The following is a 21,268-nucleotide window of genomic DNA, read 5'->3' as shown; positions in this document are numbered from 1 at the left end:
TGTTCTCTTTGTATTGCTTCTTTTGTGTGAAATCCCTGGCCTTCCTGCCTGTCCCCCTGCTTTCCTATTGAAAACCGACAGCACTAGGCATGAGAGCACAGCTTGGTCAGTTTTTTTTAACTGTGCTGGGAACTCAACCTGCTCTTCTTCAATGAACAGACTTGTTCCACCCCCCCCCTTACACACACACACACACAAAACCTTTCACTGGAAGGTCAGTGTGCTGCTGTTTCTCCTCCTCGAACTCTTATGCAGCTGAGAACAGGGGTATGTGATCACTTATAAAAAAGGGGAAAAAGTGTTTTTAAATGTTTTTTTTATTTCTGTACACAAATGTTTTGTCTTTGATTGAACAGAATGGGTTGCTTTACACGTTAATGGTTTACAGTCACTTTAAGTGTTTGGGTAAGGGAGGTTTAAGGCCTTGTTTGCACTAGCAAACTAGCGGGGGTAAATCCACATGGTACTGCCTGCTAAACATGACCTATTCAATTATGCAGGGTTCCAGGGGTTAAAGCAGACAGGAGGCAATACAATGCCTCTGCAACGCCTGTCAAATGCTTTCTGAAGAGTGATCCGAATGTGGATTGCTCTTCAGGCCTACTGTAAGTGTTAGAGGGATGTCTTAATGTAAGGGATACTTCTTATCTTTAGGAGATCCCCAGAGTTTGGTGTTGTTCTCGGCACCATGAGCCCCATGCTGAATATTGCTAACAGTGAGAAGAGGTTTATTGTGAGAGAGGAGGTTGTACAGCATGTGAGGCTACAGTTTGTTCTGGAATCATTGTGAAAGTTCTGTCTGCCTTTGCCTAATGTGCTAATGAAAAATCTAGAATATTAATTCTAAGTGAAATGTACCTGACTTTAAAATGGTAAACAGTTCTGAAAGTTAGGCAACCTTCAGATTGACTACTGTGTCCCTACAGAGCCTCTTGGCACCAAATACTTTGTTTCTGATCTTTCTTGTTCCTAAGCCTTGTCTTTGCCTTTCTTCTGGGTGGGTATTTAGTGATATGTAATATGATTTAGTGGTATGATATGTGATATGAGGCCCAGGACTTCTTTTTGACAGATGAGGCCCATTTATTAACCGGTTCCCAACCTCCCTATAGCAGAAATACTGCTACAGGGCGGCACGGTGTGCAAAATCACGTATAAATATATATATACACTGGATTTTGCATTTTAGGGTAGGGGGCCTGTGCCACCATTGGCGGCCTCGGCTGTCAATCAACAGGTCCTGGCCAGTGATTACCTGCTGGTGCCCAGTGATTACTGACAGTCACTGATGGGGCGGAGGGCTGCTTTGTTTACCAACAGTCCTCCTCCCTGTCAGTTTGGGCACACTGCTCTAGTTGGCTGTGAGCAGCCTTCCAGAGCAGTGTGCTTACAGTGAAGCATACACTAGCCGCCCAGAGTAAAACACTCCCAGCACACAGTTAACCCTTTTATTGCCCCTCATGTTAACCCCTTTCTGCCCAGTGCCATTAGTACGGTGTCAGTTCTTTTTGTTAGCACTTATAACTGTTTGGTGTCACTGGGGATGTCACTTTAGTTTCGCAGGATATAAACAGTGCCATTTGTAAATTGGGAAAGCATCTGATCACACCGATCTTGGTGAGATTAGATAATGTAAGGGCAGAGGAGATATCTAGAGTCTGATAGACCCCAGATTAAAAAAAAAAAAAGAATATATGACAATGCCTATTAAGGTTATAGGGGATATTTGCATTCCCTGTGACAGCATTAAAATTGATCAAAAAAAAGAGAAAGGGACAGTGTAAAAATTATTTTAAAAAATCAAAATAACTTTTAAAAATAAGTACCCTCGCCCCCCTCCGCCCAACATAAAAAATTGCAGCACCCACCATTTTATTCACTAGGGTGTCTGATTTAAACAAATATATAATGTTTGGGGGTTCAAAGTAATTTCCTAGCAAAAAATACAGATTTTTTTCATGTGAACAAAAAGTGTCAGAAAAAGCTTGGTCTTCAGGTGGTTAGAGGAGTGAGTGATGTGTGGCATAAACGTCTAATGCTGGGCATAAAATGCCCCCACCCCCCAAAATAACCCCTTTTTGGAAAGTAGTCACCCCAAACTATTTGCTGAGAGGCATGTTGAGTCAACAGAAAAATTTATTTTTATACCGCATGTTTTTGGAAAATGACAAAAAAGAAAAAAAAATTTTTTTATTTACACAAAATTGTCACTTAAATTATTTATTGCTCACACATGCCATGGGTATATGTGCAATTACTCCCCAAAATACATTCTGAGATGTTTTAGCAGTCTAGCCAAGTACAGGACCCCAAAATCCAATAAGCACCTCCAAGCTTTTAAAGGGCTTTATTTCCTCATTACACTTCCTGACTATCTATCACAGTTTCGGAGGCCCTGAAATGCCAGGATAGCACCAAACACCCCCAAATGATCCCTTTTTGGAAAGTAGACACACAAAGGAATTTCATAAGAAGCATGGTGAGCATTTTGCAGATCTTGTTTGTTGCCACATGTTTTTGGAATTTGAAGAAAGAAAACAAAAACATATTTTTGTTTTTCTTTTTTTTATATTTCAAAACCTTGTGAGAAAAAATTAGATCTGCAAAATACTCACCATGCCTCTTTTTAAATTCCTTGGGGTGTCTACTTTCCAGAAAGGGGTCATTTGGGGGGGTTTGTTGCTATCCTGGCATTTCAGGGCCTTTGAAACTGTGATAGGTAGTGAGGAAGTGAAAGGAGGAAGTTATGCACCTTCAGGCTTTCAAAGTGGTCATTGGATTTCAGGCTCCTGTATGTGGTTAGGCTCCCAAAAAGTCTCACACATGTGGTATCCCCATACTCGGTAGAAGTAGCAGAATGTATTTTGGGGTGTAATTCCACATATACCCATGGCTTGTGTGAGCAATATACCATTTAAGTGACAACTTTGTGTAAAAATAAAAAAATGTTTTTGTCATTTTGTGAAAAAAAAAAAAAATCTTATCAACGGCCTCAAAACCTCGCATAGGGAATTTTGGGAGCGTTTTGGGGGCGTTAAGAAAAAGCCTCACAAATGCTTGTCAAATGCTATAGGGGCGTTTGGCAAGTGTTAGAAATAAAGTCAAGTGTGAGGGCTCGTTCACACTTGGCTGTTTTATCAACGCTTGCCAAATGCCCCTATAGCGTTTGGCAAGCGTTGGTCCGGCGTTTGCGGAGCGTTTTTTAACGCTCAGCAAACGCTCCGCAAATGCCACATGCGCGGTTTAGCGGAGGTTGCTAGGCATTTGCGGAGCATTAATAACACCCCGCAAATGCCTATAATACCGCTCCGCAAACGCCCCGTAACCGCGTCGCAACCGCACAGCAAACACTGGCCGGGCGTTTGTGGAGCGGCACCTTAGACGAGAATAGGAGGCTTCAACGCCTCCTGACTCGACCAGAGGCGTCCGTTTTGCCGTGACGCGATGCAACGCAAACACTCCCGTTAGAATAGCACCATGTGCTGTAATGTGCAGAATTGGCAGAGGCGTTTGGGAAGCGGTAAAAATGCTTCCCAAACGCCTTCTCTGCCTCCTGCACACAATGCTAGTGTGAACGTAGCCTAAGTCTAAAAGTTAAGGGATCTAGTTCCTTGTATACTTTAGGTAGGACATATATGACCTTGGTAAGTGTATGCTCCAAATAAAGACACTCTGCGAACTCCTCAGTTATCCATCCATTACACAGAACAGAGGTAATTAGATCTGATCACTTTTTCTGCATGTCCACAACAGGATCCCTTGTGACCAGTGTGTAACTGAAATTGTCCACCAATAGTTCCAATATACCCTTTTTATAGTCACTGCAATCTATCACCCCTTGTCTACTGATCTATATTATGATGGAAGTGTTCTTTTGTAAACATTTAATTGAAGAAAATTTGGTGCTACTCACATTCTGATACGCCTTTCTTTTTTGTTGATGGTGGTTTTTTCAAAGAACAAATCACTTTTGGATTATTTTTTGCAGGCTGATCTAAAAAGAAATATGATGCTACATTTAGTTTTTTTCAAATAGGAAAGGATGCTGCAAATGTTTTAACTATGATATGTATAAAGCCTTGTACACACGATGAGAATATCGGACGAATGGTCGTCTGTTTTTTTTTTTTTTTTGCATGCTAGTCTCATATTGAATGTGAAGGGGTTACTAAAGTTACGAAAATTGTTGTACGACAAGAAGAAAGTTCGGTAGTGATGTAATATATTGCATTGTATTTTCGGATGAAAACTGTACTAAGTAAATGAAAATCGTACGATCCAGTATCGTAATAGAAAAATGTTCATGCTTTTCCCTTCAAATTATTTCGGATGAAAGCTGTGTACTAACGATCGGATTATTGTATGGTTGCTTCAAAAGTGGTATTTTTTGTATGATTTTCTGATTTGTGTGTATTAGGTTCCCTGTTTTACTGGTGAAGCCTTTAGCCTTCCAGCATCTGATTACTAAGCTTGTCAATTGTAATACCATTGCATGTACAGCATATCCTCAAATGCAACTGCTCTTTGGGAAGACTGTTAACCCTTTTAAAATGCTGTACCAAACAAAGAAACAATGCAAAGATTTAAATCCAAATAAACCTGTAGCATTCCGTTTAATAGCGCTGGATCATCAAGTTCATGAGCTTAGGGCTATGAATAAAGAACAGGTGAAGAAAACCATAGAGGAGTGGCACTTGGGACAACTTTCTTCTTAGAAGATTAATGTTCTGGATCTATACTGTCAGTCCTAGGATCCTTTAATTTAATTCATCCTTCTCTTACAATTTTTTCTTGAATAACAGATGACCAGCACCTTAATATGTTTACGTGGCATTACAGCTCTGGTGTCTTAATAGGCTGTTTTTTAAATTCTTTTGAGTGGCAGGATTGCAGGTGTTATTCTTTTTGTAAAATGATTGTGCCACAGCATTATATTTTCTATCTTTGTATTGCTATGTTGTCTTGCAGAAGTACCCTGCGAGGTCTGTAAATGTCAGCTTTATTTGAGAAATATGACATTCCACAAATAAATCTGTGAGAATTTAATTGACGTGCTAGTGTCTTCGTGACACCTGAGCTTGTTCCTATCAGACCTGCAGCACTGTTGGGGAACCAGAAATAGAGTTGAATATTTGAATTATCTATGTTCACCTAAGCAGTGGTGATAAGGAGTACAGGTCAGATCTTCAATATTTTAACGCACATCAACCTGTCTATAATTGGCTATTCAAAAAAACATGATGCCTATGATGATGTTGTGGACAAGTGTAGACAGATGTGCAGGTAAAAAAAACCCAGTGCTGGTGTCTGCCAGACTTTCAGCACAAATGGTGGTGGTGGGTGGAAGTACGAGCAGGAGCTGCACTATCCAGCAAATATTAAAGAACTTTTTTTAAGTTGTTCAAAGAAAACTGATAGAAAATTACAACACAACAGATGTAAACACATGCAAAAAAAGTGCATTTATTATTATTTTTTATACATTTGAGTCTGTAAGGTATTGCAGTGCTCTAGCTCCTTCATACTCTTTCTCTTCTACGAAGCTGGAGGAAATATCAAAGGACTACAAATGTGATGGCGTTGCCATACTTAAGCTTCATTGAGTACTACAGTCCGTCTGATGCATTGGCATATGGGACTTGTAGTGTTTTCGTTCACAACGTCCTGTGATTAAATGGAGAGTGCGTTGTTTTAAAAAGTGACAGGAGCCAGTGAGTGAGTAGAAGAATGCTGTGATCCTCTAAAAAGGAGAGGGGGCACCTTTTGGGGGAGGAGGAGTTGTGTGTGCATGCTGAGCATGGTTCATGTTTCACCCTAAATATCGGTGTAACATAAAACCTAGTCAGAAAGGTGGAGTTATCCTTTAAGCTTTGGATATTATGGTGCCTGAAGTTCTGCTTTAATGGCATTCTCTGTTTTGTTTTTATTAGTCCCCGTAGGATACATTTTTTCCTTTCCATTTTAACATGTTAAATGATTTTTCAATGTACAGATGGTAAGTAGGTGTATTGGGATATGGCTAAGTAAATATTTTCTAATTAGCTAAATGAAAATCATGTTCTGTGTAGCTTCAGTGTCTTCAGTATGACTCACTGGAAAGTAATCTCTCTGGATGTTGTTTGATAAAGACATTAAATGACAATTGACCTTTTGGTTTTCTATTGTCCTTGCTGTCTGATTTTTTTTTAACTTAATTGGAGTATGTTTTGAACTACAGGCGTAAATTAGAAAATATTTTGTTCCATAAAGACTTTGCAGTTGTTTACAATAGTGTCATGATTTCCGTTTTTTTTTTAAATTTTTAAATACACTGTTATGTAACTTCCTAAGGCCCAGTGCACACCTTTGCAATTTTTTGTGCATTTTGTAAAGCATAAAAGCGCATGTGTCACAGAAATACATTGAGTCCAATGATGCCATTTGCATCTGCGAGCTATGTTGTTAAAAATGAGGCAATATATATATAGTAGGTAAAGAATCACCTCCCCCTCCTTAAAATAATCACATTTTGTTGCTTTGCAGCCTGAAATGAAGACAAGCACAGTTTTTGTTTTATTCAGCTGTATTTAGTCAGTGCAACTTAGAACATCCAAGTGAGACATATAACACCAAAATGCCAGAACAAAATGTAAAAAAAATTAAAAACAGAATGCTAAAAATTACTTACACTTAATCAGGTGTAGCTAATCACCTTCTCAATGGCACACAAAGTAATTTGACTTTCAGCTATGATCATTTTGATTAGATCAGCATGAAAAGAGCTTTCTTGGAGCATTTCAGTCCCTAATAGTGCAGCTGAAGCAAACAATCAAATATGGCTGACAAAGCACTGTCAAAAGATCTCCGGGATAAAGTTGTGGCAAGCCAGGAGATGGATACAAAAAAGTTTCAAAGACTTTATCAGTGCCTAGAAGCACAGTGAACTCTATTATTAAGAAGTGGAAGGTATTTGGTACTACACAAACCCTCCTTGGATCAGTACGGTGCTCCAAACTAGATGAAAGAGGCAGGTGGAAACTGGTCAGAGAGGCTATCAAGAGGCCTACAGCAACTATGAAGCAGTTGCAGGAATTTATGACAAGATTGGTCATTGTGTACATGTGACAACAATATCACAAATTCCCCACAAATGTGACTTGTATGGGAGGGTTGCAAGGAAAAAGACACTCCTCAACAAAGGCCACATGCAATGGAATGACTTGAAGACTGCAGTCCACAAACAGTCACTATCAAATTTATCTGAACTTGAGGAGTTCTGCAAAGAAGAGTGGGCAAATATTGCAAAGTCTAGATGTGCAAAGTTAGTAGAGACATATCCCAACAGACTAAAGGCTGGAATTAAAGCAACATACTGATGCAAGGGGTGATCCTGTTTTCAACTCAGTGATTCTGTTTTGGTTTTTGTTTTTTTCTGACATTTTTGTGTTTTATCTTTCGTTTGGATGTTATATGTTGCACTGAGTAAATACAGGAGGATATAACAAATAAAAAGTCTACACACCCCTGTTAATATGTCAGGTTTCTGTGATGTATAAGAAAAGATAAATATATAAACAAAGATAAATTAATTCAGTACTTTTTGCACCTTTAATGTGACCTATAAACTGTACAGCTCAATTGAAAAACATACTGAAATCTTTTAGGGGGTGGGGAGTAAAGATAAAAAAACTAAAATAATGTGGTTGCAGAAGTGTGCACACCCTCTTATAATTGGGAATATAGCTGTGTTCAGATTTAAGCAATCACATTCAAAATCATGTTAAATAGGAGTCAGTACACACATGCCATCATTTAACGTGCCTCTGATTAACCCCAAATAAGTTTCAGCTGTTCTGTTAGGTCTTTCCTGAAATTTTTTTAGTCGCATCCTACAGCAAAACTGATGGTCCACAGAGAACTCCCAAAGCATCAGAGGGATCTCATTGTTAAAAGGTATCAGTCAGGAGAAGCGTACAAAATAATTTCCTAGGCATTAGATATACCATGGAACACGGTGAAGACTGTCACAATCAAGTGGAGAAAATATAGCACAATAGTGACATTACCAAGAATTGGACGTCCCTCCAAAATGGATGAAAAGACAAGAAGAAAACTGGTCTGGGAGGCTGCCAAGAGGCCAACAGCAACATTAAAGGAGCTGAAGGAATATCTGGCAAGTACTGGCTGCGTGGTACATGTGCCAACAATCTCCCGTATTTTTCATGTCTGCGCTATGGGGTAGATTAGCAAGACGGAAGCATTTTCTTACGAAGAAAACCATCCAAGCCCAGCTAAATTTTGCAAAAACACATCTGAAGTCTCCCAAAGCATGTGGGAAAATGTGTTATGGTCTGATGAAACCAAGGTTGAACATTTGGCCATAATTCCAAAAGATATGTTTGGCACAAAAACAACACTGCACATCACCAAAAGAATACCATACCCACAGTGAAGCATGGTGGTGGCAGCATCATGCTTTGGGGCTGTTTTTCTTCAGCTGGAACTGGGGCCTTAGTCAAGGTACAGGGAATTATGAACAGTTCCAAATAGCAGTCAATATTGGCACAAAACCTTCAGGCTTCTGCTAGAAAGCTGAAAATGAAGAGAAACTTCATCTTTCATCATGACAACGACCCAAAGTATACATCCAAATCAACATAGAAATGGCTACACCAGAAGAATATTAAAGTTTTTTAATGGCCCAGCCAGAGCCCGGACCTGAATCTGATTGAAAATGTGTGGGGTGATTTGAAGAGGGCTGTGCACAGGAGATGCCATCGCAATCTGACAGATTTGGAGTGTTTTTGCAAGAAGTGTCCAAGCCAAGATGTGCCATGCTGATAGACTCATACCCAAAATGGCTGAGTGCTGGAATAGAATCAAAAGGTGCTTCAACAAAGTATTAGTTTAAGGATGTGCACACTTATGCAACCATATTATTTTAGTTTTTTATTTTTACTTCCCTCCACCTAAAAGATTTCAGCTTGTGTTTCAATTGCGTTGTACAGTATATAGGCTACATGAAAAGTGGAAAAAGTTCTGAAATGATTTATCTTAGTCTGATTTTTTACATCACAGAAACTTGACATTTTAACAGGGGTTTATATCCACTGTATATAGAAAATGCATTTTAGATGCATTTATAGACATTTTGTGGCCCATTGAAGTCTATGGAAGTGTATGTAAATGCACATTTTCATCTTGTTGTGGATGAGCATATGGTAGCTTATTGTTCGGTGTTTACAAGCATCTCCCCTGGAGATCTGCAAAGTGCTTGGCCACAATTCACCTGCTATGATACGTGTCATGTGGTCAACCACAGCAAACACGATGACAGTTGCTGTAGCAGCTACAAACAGCGGTGTAAAATCAGCCAAACTTCCTCAACTCCAAACTCAGAAAACAAGGAAGCACATTTGTTCATGATGTCATTACAGGAAAATCATCCTCATTGGTTGAAACCAAGAATGCACAATGCACGTAAAACACAATTAAACTTGCAAAATCAAACATTTAAAACATTCAAAATAAAATGCATGACAAGGGAAATGGATAGATGTGAACAGGACCTAAAACCTAAAACCTCTGTGCTCCTACTTGTTACATGTTCTGCCCATTTCTGCCCTCCGTTGCATCCCAGAATCCTTGGTAGTCTTCAGATTTCATAATGCCATGCACGCGGTCAAGACATCCAGTGCCTAAAGCAGCAAAGCAACCCCAAAACATCAGCGAACCTCCACCATGTTTGACTTTAAAGGCCTCATTTATTTTTCTGAAAACAGTAAAATGATGGGCTTTACCAAAAACTGTAATTAGGTTTTGTCTGTCCACAGCACATTCTCCCTAAAGGATTTTGGATTCCTCGGGTAAATTGTGGCAAACTCCACTCTTGTTTTTTTTTTTGTTTCTGTGTCAGCAATGGGGTCCTCCTAGGTCTCCTACCATAGCGTCTCTTTTCATTCAGATGGCGACGTATAGTGCAAGCTGACACAGTTGAACCCTGTGCCTGAAGGTCAGCTTGAAGTTGATCGAAGTTCTTTATCTACCATTCAAACAATACTTCATTGCAATCTTTGATCAATTTTTTCTCTTTGGTCCCCGTCCAGGGAGATTAGGTGCAGTGCCATGGGCTGTAAACTTCTTGACATTGTTGCGCACAGTGGACACAGGAACAATTTTTGTTCTCAAATCTTCAGACAATTATTTGCTGCTTTTTCTCTTCTCCATTCTTCATGTGGCACACAGAGAAACACAACAGAAAGGTTGAGCCAATTTTTCACCATTTTAACTGGTTGCTGGTGGGATTTCGATATTGTCAGCACCTGTTAGTTTATACAGGTGAGTTTAATTACAAATTACAGGAGCATCACTAACTTGGAATGCAATTATTCCTTACAATTTTCAGAAGATGCCAATAATTTTGACATGTGACCGTGGCACAGATACCCCAATATTTACTTTATTGTTGTCTAATTTTCCTGTATATCTTGTTTTGCTTTAAAGTGTGCAGTGCGCGCAGCCACAAAGGGAAGAATCTTGGTTCTGGAGGGATTAGAGAAAGCCGAACGAAATGTCCTGCCTGTCCTAAACAATTTGCTGGAGAACCGGGAGATGCAGCTCGAGGATGGCAGGTTCCTTATGTCTGCAGAACGTTATGACAAACTGCTTCAGGTAAGAATATACATACACACACACATATATATGATTGATTGAAAAATACCACATATAGAAATAAAATTGTGAATGCAATACAAAATTTGATATTTCATGTTCTTTGAAGTGCAAACAAGAACAATTGCCTAAATTAAGCATACATTTATGTAACTTTTGTCATGTGGAACATAGGTGTAATTTTATTATATAAGGTAAATGGTTTTTCTAACACATGCATGCATTTAATTGCATTAAGTATTATTATCTGTTAGCTTATGCAAACCATTTGTCTCAATTTAAGTCACCCATTTGTTAAAAAATACTTCCAATTATCACTGGTAATGTGAAAAGGGAATCAGCTTTAATGTCAGCTTGAAAGTTAAACTGATTAGTAGTGAACAGCTTTGCTAATCATTCTGGGTAATGTTTTTTCTGAAAACTAGGATAATTATTGGACAATCGTCAGGTCATGACCATCATTTATTTTAAAGAAAGGAACAATATTTTATCACTAATATATTTTAGCAATAACCTTACTTGACATTTCATGGAATACAGTGGCTTGAAAAAGTATTCATACCTCTTGAAATTTTGTCACATAACCAAAAACCTAAATGTATTTTATTGAGATTTTATGTGATAGACCAACACAAAGTGGAACATAATTGTGAAGTGGAAGGAAAATGATAAATGGTTTTCAAACTTTTTTACAAATATATGAAAAGTGTGGCTTGCACTTGTATTCAGCCAAAAGTTAATATTGAGTCAATATTTTGTAGAACCACCTTTTGCTGCTATTACAGCTGCAAGTCTTTTTGGGAATGTCTCTACCAGATTTTCACATCTACAGAGTGAAATGTTTGCTCATTCTTCTTTGCAAAATAGCCCAAGCTCTATCAGATTGGATGGAGAGTGTCTGTGAACAGCAATTTTCAAGTCTTGCCACAGATCTTTAATTGGATTTAGGTCTGGACTTTGGGCCATTCTAGCACATGAATATGCTTTGATCTAAACCTTTCCATTGTAGCTATGACTATATGTTTAGGGTCGTTTTCCTGCTGGAAGGTGAACCTCCTCCCCAGTCTCAAGTCTTTTGCAGACTCTAACAGGTTTTCTTCTAGGATTACCCTTTATTTGGCTCCATCTATCTTTCCATCAACTCTGACCAGCTTCCCTATCCCTGCTAAAGAAAAGCATCCCCACAACATGATGCTTCCACCACCATGTTTCATGGTGGGGATGGTGTGTTCAGGGTGATGTGCAGTGTTAGTTTTCCGCGACATGTAGTGTTTTGCTTTTAAAAAGTTCAATTTTGGTCTCATCTGACAAGAGTACCTTCTTCCACATGCTTACTGTGTCCCCCACGTGGCTTCTCGCAAATTGCAAATGGGACTTCTTATGGCTTTCTTTCAACAATGGCTTTCTTCTTGCCACTCTTCCCATAAAGGCCAGATTTGTGGAGTGCACGACTAATAGTCGTCCTGTGGACAGATTCTCCCACTTGAGCTGAGGATCTCTGCAGCTCCTCCAGAGTTACCATGGGCCTCTTGGTTGCTTCTCTGATTAAAGCTCTCCTTGCCCGGCTCGTCACTTTATGTGGATGGCCATGTCTTGATAGGTTTGCAGTTGTGCCACACTAGTTGTCCTGTGGACAGATTCTCTCACCTGAGTTGTGTATCTTTGCAGCTCTTCCAGCGTTACCATAGGCTTCTTGGCTGTTTCTCTGATTAGTGCTTTCCTTGCCTGACCTGTCAGTGTAGGTGGAGGGCAATGTCTTGGTAGGCTTGCCATACTCTTTCCATATTTGGGTTGAACAGTGCTCCATGAGATGTTCAAAGCTTGAGATTTTTTTATAACCTAATCCTGCTTTAAACTTCTCTTCAACCTTATCCCTGACCTGTCTGGTGTGTCCCTTGGCCTTCATGATGCTGTTTGTTCACTAATGTTCTCTAACAAACCTCTTGAGGGCTTCACAGAAGAGCTGTATTTATACTGAGATTAAATTACACACAGGTGGACTCTATTTACTAATTAGGTGACTTCTGAAGGCAATTGGTTCCATTAGATTTTAGTTAGGGGTATCAGAGTAAAGAGGGCTGAATACAAATGCACGCTACACTTTTCAGATATTTATTTGTAAAAAACTTTGAAAACCATTTATCATTCTCCTTCCACTTCACAATTATGTGCCACTTTGTGTTGGTCTAGCACATAAAATCCCAATAAAATACATTTACGGTTTTTTTTTGTAACATGACAAAATGTGGAAAATTTCAAGGGGTATGAATAGTTTTTCAAGGCTCTGTATGTATAAGAGGAAATCCTGCAGATCCTGGGACCAATCTGGCTTCACCATGCATAACAATAAAACAGGGTGCAGGATAAGTAAAAATTTAGAAAATTAATTCACAGAAATAGTACCATTCACATGATAGCTGCTCATGTCCAGCTAAGGGAGCTGGAGATTCTGCCTTGAACACAACTACTTTGTGTTCAATAATGTTTATTATCTCCAAATATAGGGCACTGCAATGGGAGCTTCCCTTGTACCCAGCTATGTTAACCTAAGTTTAGGTTGGTGGGGGGAGTCCTGTATTTGGAATAATAATCCATTTGCAGCCTACATAATTTTTTAATTGATGATGGTATAACTATTTGGGACTTTCTACCCAAAGTGTCCTGTGAATGTTGTAGCATATTTGTTTTCCAGTTCTGAGGTTGTGCATATAACACATATATCACATATATTATGCATAGTTTTACATTCCTAGGTTTTTTATAATTTTTTTCTATACATACAACAATGTACATGCATATATTATGAGACATGGATTCCATTTACATACGCCATGATATTGTTTTTTATGATTATATTTATATTTAAAGTGGTTGTAAACCATTACGTATACCCAGTAAAGCGACTATCCTCAGGTGATACACAGAGTTGAAACAAATCTTCCTACATAAGCGGTACCTGTTTATCTGTAGCTGTCTCTTTTATAAAACCGTGCAGAATTTATACAGCTTGTCTGATCTTCCAGGAATCTGAAGTTACACTGTGCAGAGCTCAGTGAGAGCTGATTGGAGGGGAAGGAAAGCTGCCCCCTTCACACAGCACACAGAAACAAAGTTGAGACTGCCAAATGCAGGCTGTGTGCTGGAGCTTCCTTCTCGTCACCTTTTTTCTTTTGGTGTCAGGAAAGCTTGTCAGAATTAACTCAAACAGGTAGCGAAGGAACAAGGTAGCTGACAGAAATCCACTTAGCGCTGTGGATTGAGACAAGAGCATCCGATAGAGGGATATGCTTTGTTCATGTTTCATGTCTGAGGTTTACAATTACTTTAAATACTGCCTGATATAAATATATTCTCCTATTCCTGATGATCACAGGGAGACCACATACGTGTACCTTATTTGTTGTTTGTACTGCTATTAGGGCCCAGAAACAATGCTGCGTATTTTGCTTTTTTTTTTATCCTACCTCAAACACACTGGCACTAATGCTGATTTAAAAAATTGATCTTTACATATGGCCTGTTGTTTATCTGTAAAAATATGGTGCAGCACTAAAATCATTAATAACACTGTTCAACAAATTTTTATTTTTTGCCAGTTTTGGAAACAAAAGGATCCATTTCTTAATGAATTTCACATTCTGAGTTCAAATATAACAATGAAATTTGTCAGTTGGCTCTAGTTTTTCTGTAAACGGAAAGTTTTCTACTATAGGCGTAATGACTACATAATGCACAATAATTATATAGATAGATGTCTTTCCACAAATATAAAGCAAGTGATATTGACTACATAACAAAGCCTAAATGTCATAATATATTGCATAGGATTACCAAGAAAAATTATAGCCATAAGCTAAGTTGAATCATTTTAATACTTAGGATTCTCACTAGTTTTGTCTTCAGTTTGTGTCGGTTTTGCTTCTCTTGGCTTTTCTCTTGTATTCGAGGAAAGGGCTATCTCTTACAACTGCACGTGACTACACGCTTCAGGTTCTTCCTCACTTGACTCAACCACGAAGGATTCTGGTGCTTTAGGAATTGGTAGCCCCTCTCCATGAGGAACTGGACGTATTGCCGATGGAATATTTGGATAGTGCACAGATAACTTTTTCTTCTTATTTAGCCCTTTTACAATTGGAGGCACCATACAAAAGTAACAATTACTAACATGATCTGTTGGCTCTCTCCAAATCATTGGCACAGCGAAAGGCATAGATGCCTTTTTTCCATTCAACCATTGCTCCAGTGCCGTCCCACAAGAATTGCAGCATATATGTGGTGCCCAGCTCTTGTCCTGGTCTCCTATCTTGCAGCCAAAATACAAGTTGTAGGCTTTCTTAATCATTCCTGTTATCCTCCTTTTTTGTGAGATAAAAGTTATTTCACCGCAGATATAGCAGAAATTATCTGCTTTATTCACACAAGTTCGAGGCATTACTGAGTAGCCTATATAAGCATAAAACGAAATGTAAAGACGCTGTCGAACTACAATCAGCTACAGATACTGCAGCTTTTATGCAGTGAAGTGATGCAATTAAAGGCTAATATTGCATCATCTCAGTATACATGCAATTTTCTATTGGTCACCAGTATCAATTGCGCAATATGCAGCTGAAGTTGCATCATAATTTTGAATGGCTTACGTCATTAGATGGGTGAATATATCATGGAAACTAGAGCCAATCAACATTTTTTAGGGTCATTTTCGTTTTCAGCACCCCAAAATTATGTAAGATTAGCTAATTTTATGCCCAAAACTTTTTACCTGTTGAACAGTGTAATATGAATAAAAGTCCATAAACGAATGAACGTATAAAAACAACATATATAAACATATATCATAGATAGTTCAAAAGGTGACTTCAGTGCTCCTAAAGTGCCAGTATATTCTTGATGGATCGGTGCTTGGGCAGTAATTGTGGCAAAATTGCGCACTCACCGGACGCCCACTGTAAGTGCGCATATAAGTATTAATCCAGATGTCATCAAGATATCATCAGAGTAGGGTAGATTGTAGCTTCCCTCTGAGGATGGGGTGGTGCATCAAGTGGATTATGGGGCTTTAAATGGAGATCCAAAAGACAGCCAGAGTTCCCCTTAAGGGCTGGATAGGTACTGCTCTCAGCTTGTGCAGCAGGCTCCCTCTCTAGTTACTGGGAATGTATCTGGTGTGGGGCTTCTGAAATTCAATACTCCCTCAGGGAGTTCAGAAACATAGATATGCCCATAGTGTAGTATTTATAAAATTAATATTTATTAGGGGATAAAATGATAAAATGATGCATCAACAGTTAATAGCGATAAGATCAAAATTGCCAGGACTAACCGTCAACATATACAGATTGCTGCCGGAGCTCCACGATGCTCCGGCGTCGTGACGTCGCTGCGTAATTGGCTCCTCCTACGCGTTTCGTGTGCACGCACATCTTCAGGGGGGTTGGACACTATCTACCCTACTCTGATGATATCTTGATGACATCTGGATTAATACTTATATGCACACTTACATTGCGCGTCCGGTGAGTGCGCAATTTTACCACAATTACTGCACAAGCACCGATCCATCAAGAATATACTAGCACTGAAGTCACCTTTTAAACTATCTATGATATATGCTTATATATGTTGTTTTTATACGTTTATTCGTTTATGAACTTTTATTCATATTATTAATGATTTTAGCGCTGCACCATATTTTTACTGTTTGAGGTTTAATTTGGTTACCTTTCATACACAGCTGCTGATCCTTTTCTCCTCCTATTATAGTGCGCTCACATACTTTTCTATTTTCCTGTTGTTTATCTGTCTATGAAGATTGCATCTCCTGTGCATTTAAAATGTTTAAATAAAGAATTAAAAAAATGCTTTAACAAAAAAAAAAAAAATCCTACCCAAAATATATTGGCCCTGACCTTTGACCCCTGCATTGACCTAACATTAACCCTGGCACAGACCTAGATCAGACCTCAATATACTTTAGCTATTTTTTTTTTTTTTTAGTTTTATATACTTTTGTTTGTTTATGTATCTTTCTCTCCATTCAGAAGAGAAAGAAAACACGGGCAGGCTGCACAGTGACTGACCACTGTAATAGCCAATCAGAGGCTATCACAGTAATCAAGACCAGGAACCAAGACTCCCGAGTCACGTGCCCCCAGCACAAAGAGAGCTATGCATACAGTGGGGCAAAAAAGTATTTAGTTAGCCACCAATTGTGCAGGTTCTCCCACTTAAAAAGATGAGAGAGGCCTGTAATTGGCATCATAGGTAGGCCTCAACTATGAGAGACAAAATGAGAAAAAAAATCCAGACAATCACATTGGTGATTTGGAAATAATTTATTTGCAAATTATGGTGGAAAATAAGTATTTGGTCACCTACAATCAAGCAAGATTTCTGGCTCTCACAGACCTGTACCTTCTTCTTTAAGAGCCTCCTCTGTCCTGCACTCATTACCTGTATCAATGGCACCTGTTTGAACTTGTTATCAGTATAAAAGACACCTGTCCACAACCTCAAACAGTCACACTCCAAACTCCACTATGGTGAAGACCAAAGAGCTGTCAAAGGACACCAGAAACAAAATTGTAGACCTGCACCAGGCTGGGAAGAGTGGATCTGCAATAGGCAAGCAGCTTGGTGTGAACAAATCAACTGTGGGAGCAATAATTAGAAAATGGAAGACATACAAGACCACTGATAATCTCCCTCGATCTGGGGCTCCACGCAAGATCTCACCCCGTGGGATCAAAATGATCACAAGAACGGTGAGCAAAAATCCCAGGACCACATGGGGGGACCTAGCGAATGACCTGCAGAGAGCTGGGACCAACGTAACAAAGGCAACCATCAGTAACACACTACGCCGCCAGGGACTCAGATCCTGCAGTGCCAGACGTGTCCCCCTGAATAAGCCAGTACATGTCCGGGCCCGTCTGAAGTTTGCTAGAGAGCATTTGGATGATCCAGAAGAGGATTTGGAGAATGTCATATGGTCAGATGAAACCAAAATAGAACTGCTTGGTAGAAACACAACTCGTCGTGTTTGGAGGAGAGAGAATGCTGAGTTGCATCCAAAGAACACCATACCTACTGTGAAGCATGGGGGTGGCAACATCATGCTTTGGGGCTGTTTCTCCGCAAAGGGACCAGGACGACTGATCCATGTACAGGACAGAATGAATGGGGCCATGTATCGTGAGATTTTGAGTGCAAATCTCCTTCCATCAGCAAGGACATTGAAGATGAAATGTGGCTGGGTCTTCCAACATGACAATGATCCCAAACATACCGCCCGGGCAACGAAGGAGTGGCTTTGTAAGAAGCATTTCAAGGTCCTGGAGTGGCCTAGCCAGTCTCCAGATCTCAACCCCATAGAAAACCTTTGGAGGGAGTTGAAAGTCCGTGTTGCCCAGCGACAGCCCCAAAACATCACTGCTCTAGAGGAGATCTGCATGGAGGAATGGGCCAACATACCAGCAACAGTGTGTGCCAACCTTGTGAAGACTTACAGGAAACGTTTTAACTCTGTCATTGCCAACAAAGTATATAGAACAAAGTATTGAGATGAACTTTTGATATTGACCAAATACTTATTTTCCACCATAATTTGCAAATAAATTATTTCCAAATCAGCCAATGTGATTGTCTGGATTTTGTTTCTCATTTTGTCTCTCATAGCTGAGGTCTACCTGTGATGCCAATTACAGGCCTCTCTCATCTTTTTAAGTGGGAGAACTTGCACAATTGGTGGCTGACTAAATACTTTTTTTCCCACTGTATATGCGGCCTCACGGATAAAGACCCATTTCCATGAGGCCGCAAATCTGCCTATGTTCAGCGTGAAGAGATTAATATTTATATATTTCTATTTAATATTATTATTTGATTTACTTTTTAATATATATAATTTTCCTTATGTGGTTGTGGTAATATAGGTCCTAATAGTATTATTATTAATGAGTATTGAACTCTTGCAGTGCAAGGGTGGATTTTTATTGTCCTCAGAGTTCAGCTTTACAGCTCATTAAAGAATGAAAAATGTATATATTTGAATATCCATAGCTTGGACACGGTTGCACATTATTTTACTGCCTAACACATATGGTACTTTAATTTCTGTGCCTTATTTGCAAGTCTATTTTGTTTCCCTTAAAGATTTTCACACAGAAATCTGCTGAATTTAGCATATGCATTAGTTTTTGAGGCATATTAGATATATAATTCAATTCATAAACAGTTGCTTACCACAGAAACACATACTTTATGGAGCGTTAAAGGCTATCATGTTTGGAAAAATGAATTTATAAGAGTTACATGAGAGAATAAATGAATGTATGACTGCTTATGACCCCTGCATTGACTATCTGTTAACTTGGAAACCAGAAATAGTTACCTATATATGCCTGACGATTTATAATGCTTATTATATTAGTGTATATTCGATTACTATTAAAATCTTATCAAAATTTGTGTACCATGCATGTAGTTATATGTAGTTAAAATTTTTACATGATAGGAATGCAAGGACAGTATGGCAACTGAGATCTTTAATCACAGGAAGTCCTAGATGCATTGCAAAGTGTAATAACACTATATAACAAACAAATTATCTACAGAAGCAATTATGTGTATGAATTGCATCACTCTCTTCCCCTCTAGTGTCCTCTTGATATCACAAAAATCAAGATATTAAGCAGTAAATGAGCTTTAAAGCCCATTTTCACTATATAAAATCTTGAATAGGTAGGCGCTTCATCATTAAAACGTGACAAATAATAACAAAATGCTCTCACAACAACATAAAGTAACTTAACGTCCCTAACAAAATATATTTAACAAATAGTGAATAGCAGTCCCATAGGATTGTATCCCATAAATGAAAATAATTTTCTTTTCCTCCACTTGTGTGCAATAAAACAATTCCTCACTCACCAGAAATTGTTGACCCCTGTTAAAGTGGTCAAATACTGTAGCTCTCTATGGTCATGCCATGCGCAGGTAGCCAACTGCAGGTTCTCATGGAACGGGCCTCCTGATTTCCTAATGTGGAATGGTGATCCAAGGAACAAAGGATAGTGACCCCCGGATAGGTGGTCACATAGATCTGGGCAAACAGATATTAGATAGATACCCAATCCCAGGATCTCCTCAAGATATATCTTCAAATGCCCTTAGGATAGGTAATGCTCCAAGTAGTTCAAATAAAACGAATAAATCAAAATGCTCAAAGTTTAGTGTTTATTAAAGACCATGGTTCAAATAAATGAAATGACAATGCACTCACATGTACAGGTGCTCAAATACTGGCACCAGTCTGTGCAGCCTACAACGTATGTTTCACCTGGCTGTATGTAGAAGCATTATCCCGTCACTTCCGTGTCCCTATGACGGACATGACGTCTGGCCCCCTGGTAGCGAGACTTGGAGTGCACACTGGCTATTATCAGTGCAGTCTATGAAACATACAGGCTGCACAGACTGGTGCCGGTATTTGGGCAACTGTACATGTGAGTGCATTGTCATTTCATTTATGCAAACAGCCATCCAATATCCGTTTTCCCAGAGCTTTGTGACCAACTATCTGGAATCACTATCCTTTGTTCCTTGGATCACCATTCCACATTAGGAAATCGGGAGGCCCGTTCCATGAGAGCCTGCAGTTGGCTACCTGCACATTGCATGACCCCCTGTTTGACCACCTTAAGAAACTACATAAAAACACCGCTAGTTATGGACTCAACCAGAGTATTGGGTTTGTTTATATGTATTCATATTGGAAAAAACAATACTTTGAAAAGGGGCGGTGGTCATTGGCACACAATCATTTCTTTATTCAACATAGACATTTCTAAAAACAGAAAAAATCATACCACACTCCACTGGTCCCGAGTAACAACCCCCAAAGGGGAGTACCCATCAGGAAACAGATTAGTTGGTAACATTACTAACTCTCTCCATAAAAATGCATATGCTTCATATGTAGAATTACAAAACTTGATCATTCACTGTCCTCTTTGAGGGGAACATGCTCTGTATCTTGTATATAATGTCTACCAGACAAAGGTACCATGGATAAAGGATATAATGTAATCCCATAGATATGTGGAATAGTGTAGTTCAGGGGAGGGTACTATAAGCTGTAAAAGCCTCCCTCTTACACTGAGTTAGCAATTGGACATGTCATATTTGAGCTGAAAATAGGCAGTCCCAGACAAAGCATCAACATACACATGTAGTCCAGAGGAGGATATTTAATATGACAGCTGTGTGAAAATATTGGCTTCATCTCCCTCTGGTGCCTAATGTTGAGGCACCATCCAGGGGAGAACATGAACCAGAAAAAAACTCCCTCATTAGATGTATGACTAGTCAAACAATTTTGAGCCTACCTCTGAGGCATCCGGTTGTACCTGCAAAATCAGTCAGGAATGGGCTACTACCACACTCCCAGACCCCCCAGGGAACTTCCTTCAGATCTCCACATGTGATAAGTACTTTAACTCTACTATAAATGCTCCTTTGATGCTCTAATGTTGCCAACTCTGGAGAAGAAACCTCTTTGTTGATATGCTAATATGCATTTTAAGGGACTGCCTCTATTGTTGTCTCAACTTTG

The 21,268-nt window shown here is 39.2% G+C and overlaps 1 protein-coding gene across 2 annotated transcripts in view; it reads left to right on the top strand.

The window, feature by feature from the left end:
* The window catches only part of VWA8 (von Willebrand factor A domain containing 8), a 422,826-nt gene that overhangs the window by 61,083 nt on the left and 340,475 nt on the right, over positions 1 to 21,268 (top strand). For both annotated transcript variants that reach the window (XM_089668819.1, XM_089668820.1), the window contains exon 6: positions 10,483 to 10,650. In XM_089668819.1, the coding sequence (XP_089524945.1) occupies positions 10,483 to 10,650 (168 nt within the window). The remainder of the gene's footprint in view (positions 1 to 10,482; positions 10,651 to 21,268) is intronic.

Source organism: Staurois parvus, unplaced genomic scaffold, assembly GCF_062004578.1.
Source record: "Staurois parvus isolate SC_StPar_1 unplaced genomic scaffold, SC_StPar_1.0 ptg000064l, whole genome shotgun sequence".
NCBI classification, from domain to species: domain Eukaryota; kingdom Metazoa; phylum Chordata; class Amphibia; order Anura; family Ranidae; genus Staurois; species Staurois parvus.
This window is presented reverse-complemented; position numbering and strand designations above follow the sequence as displayed.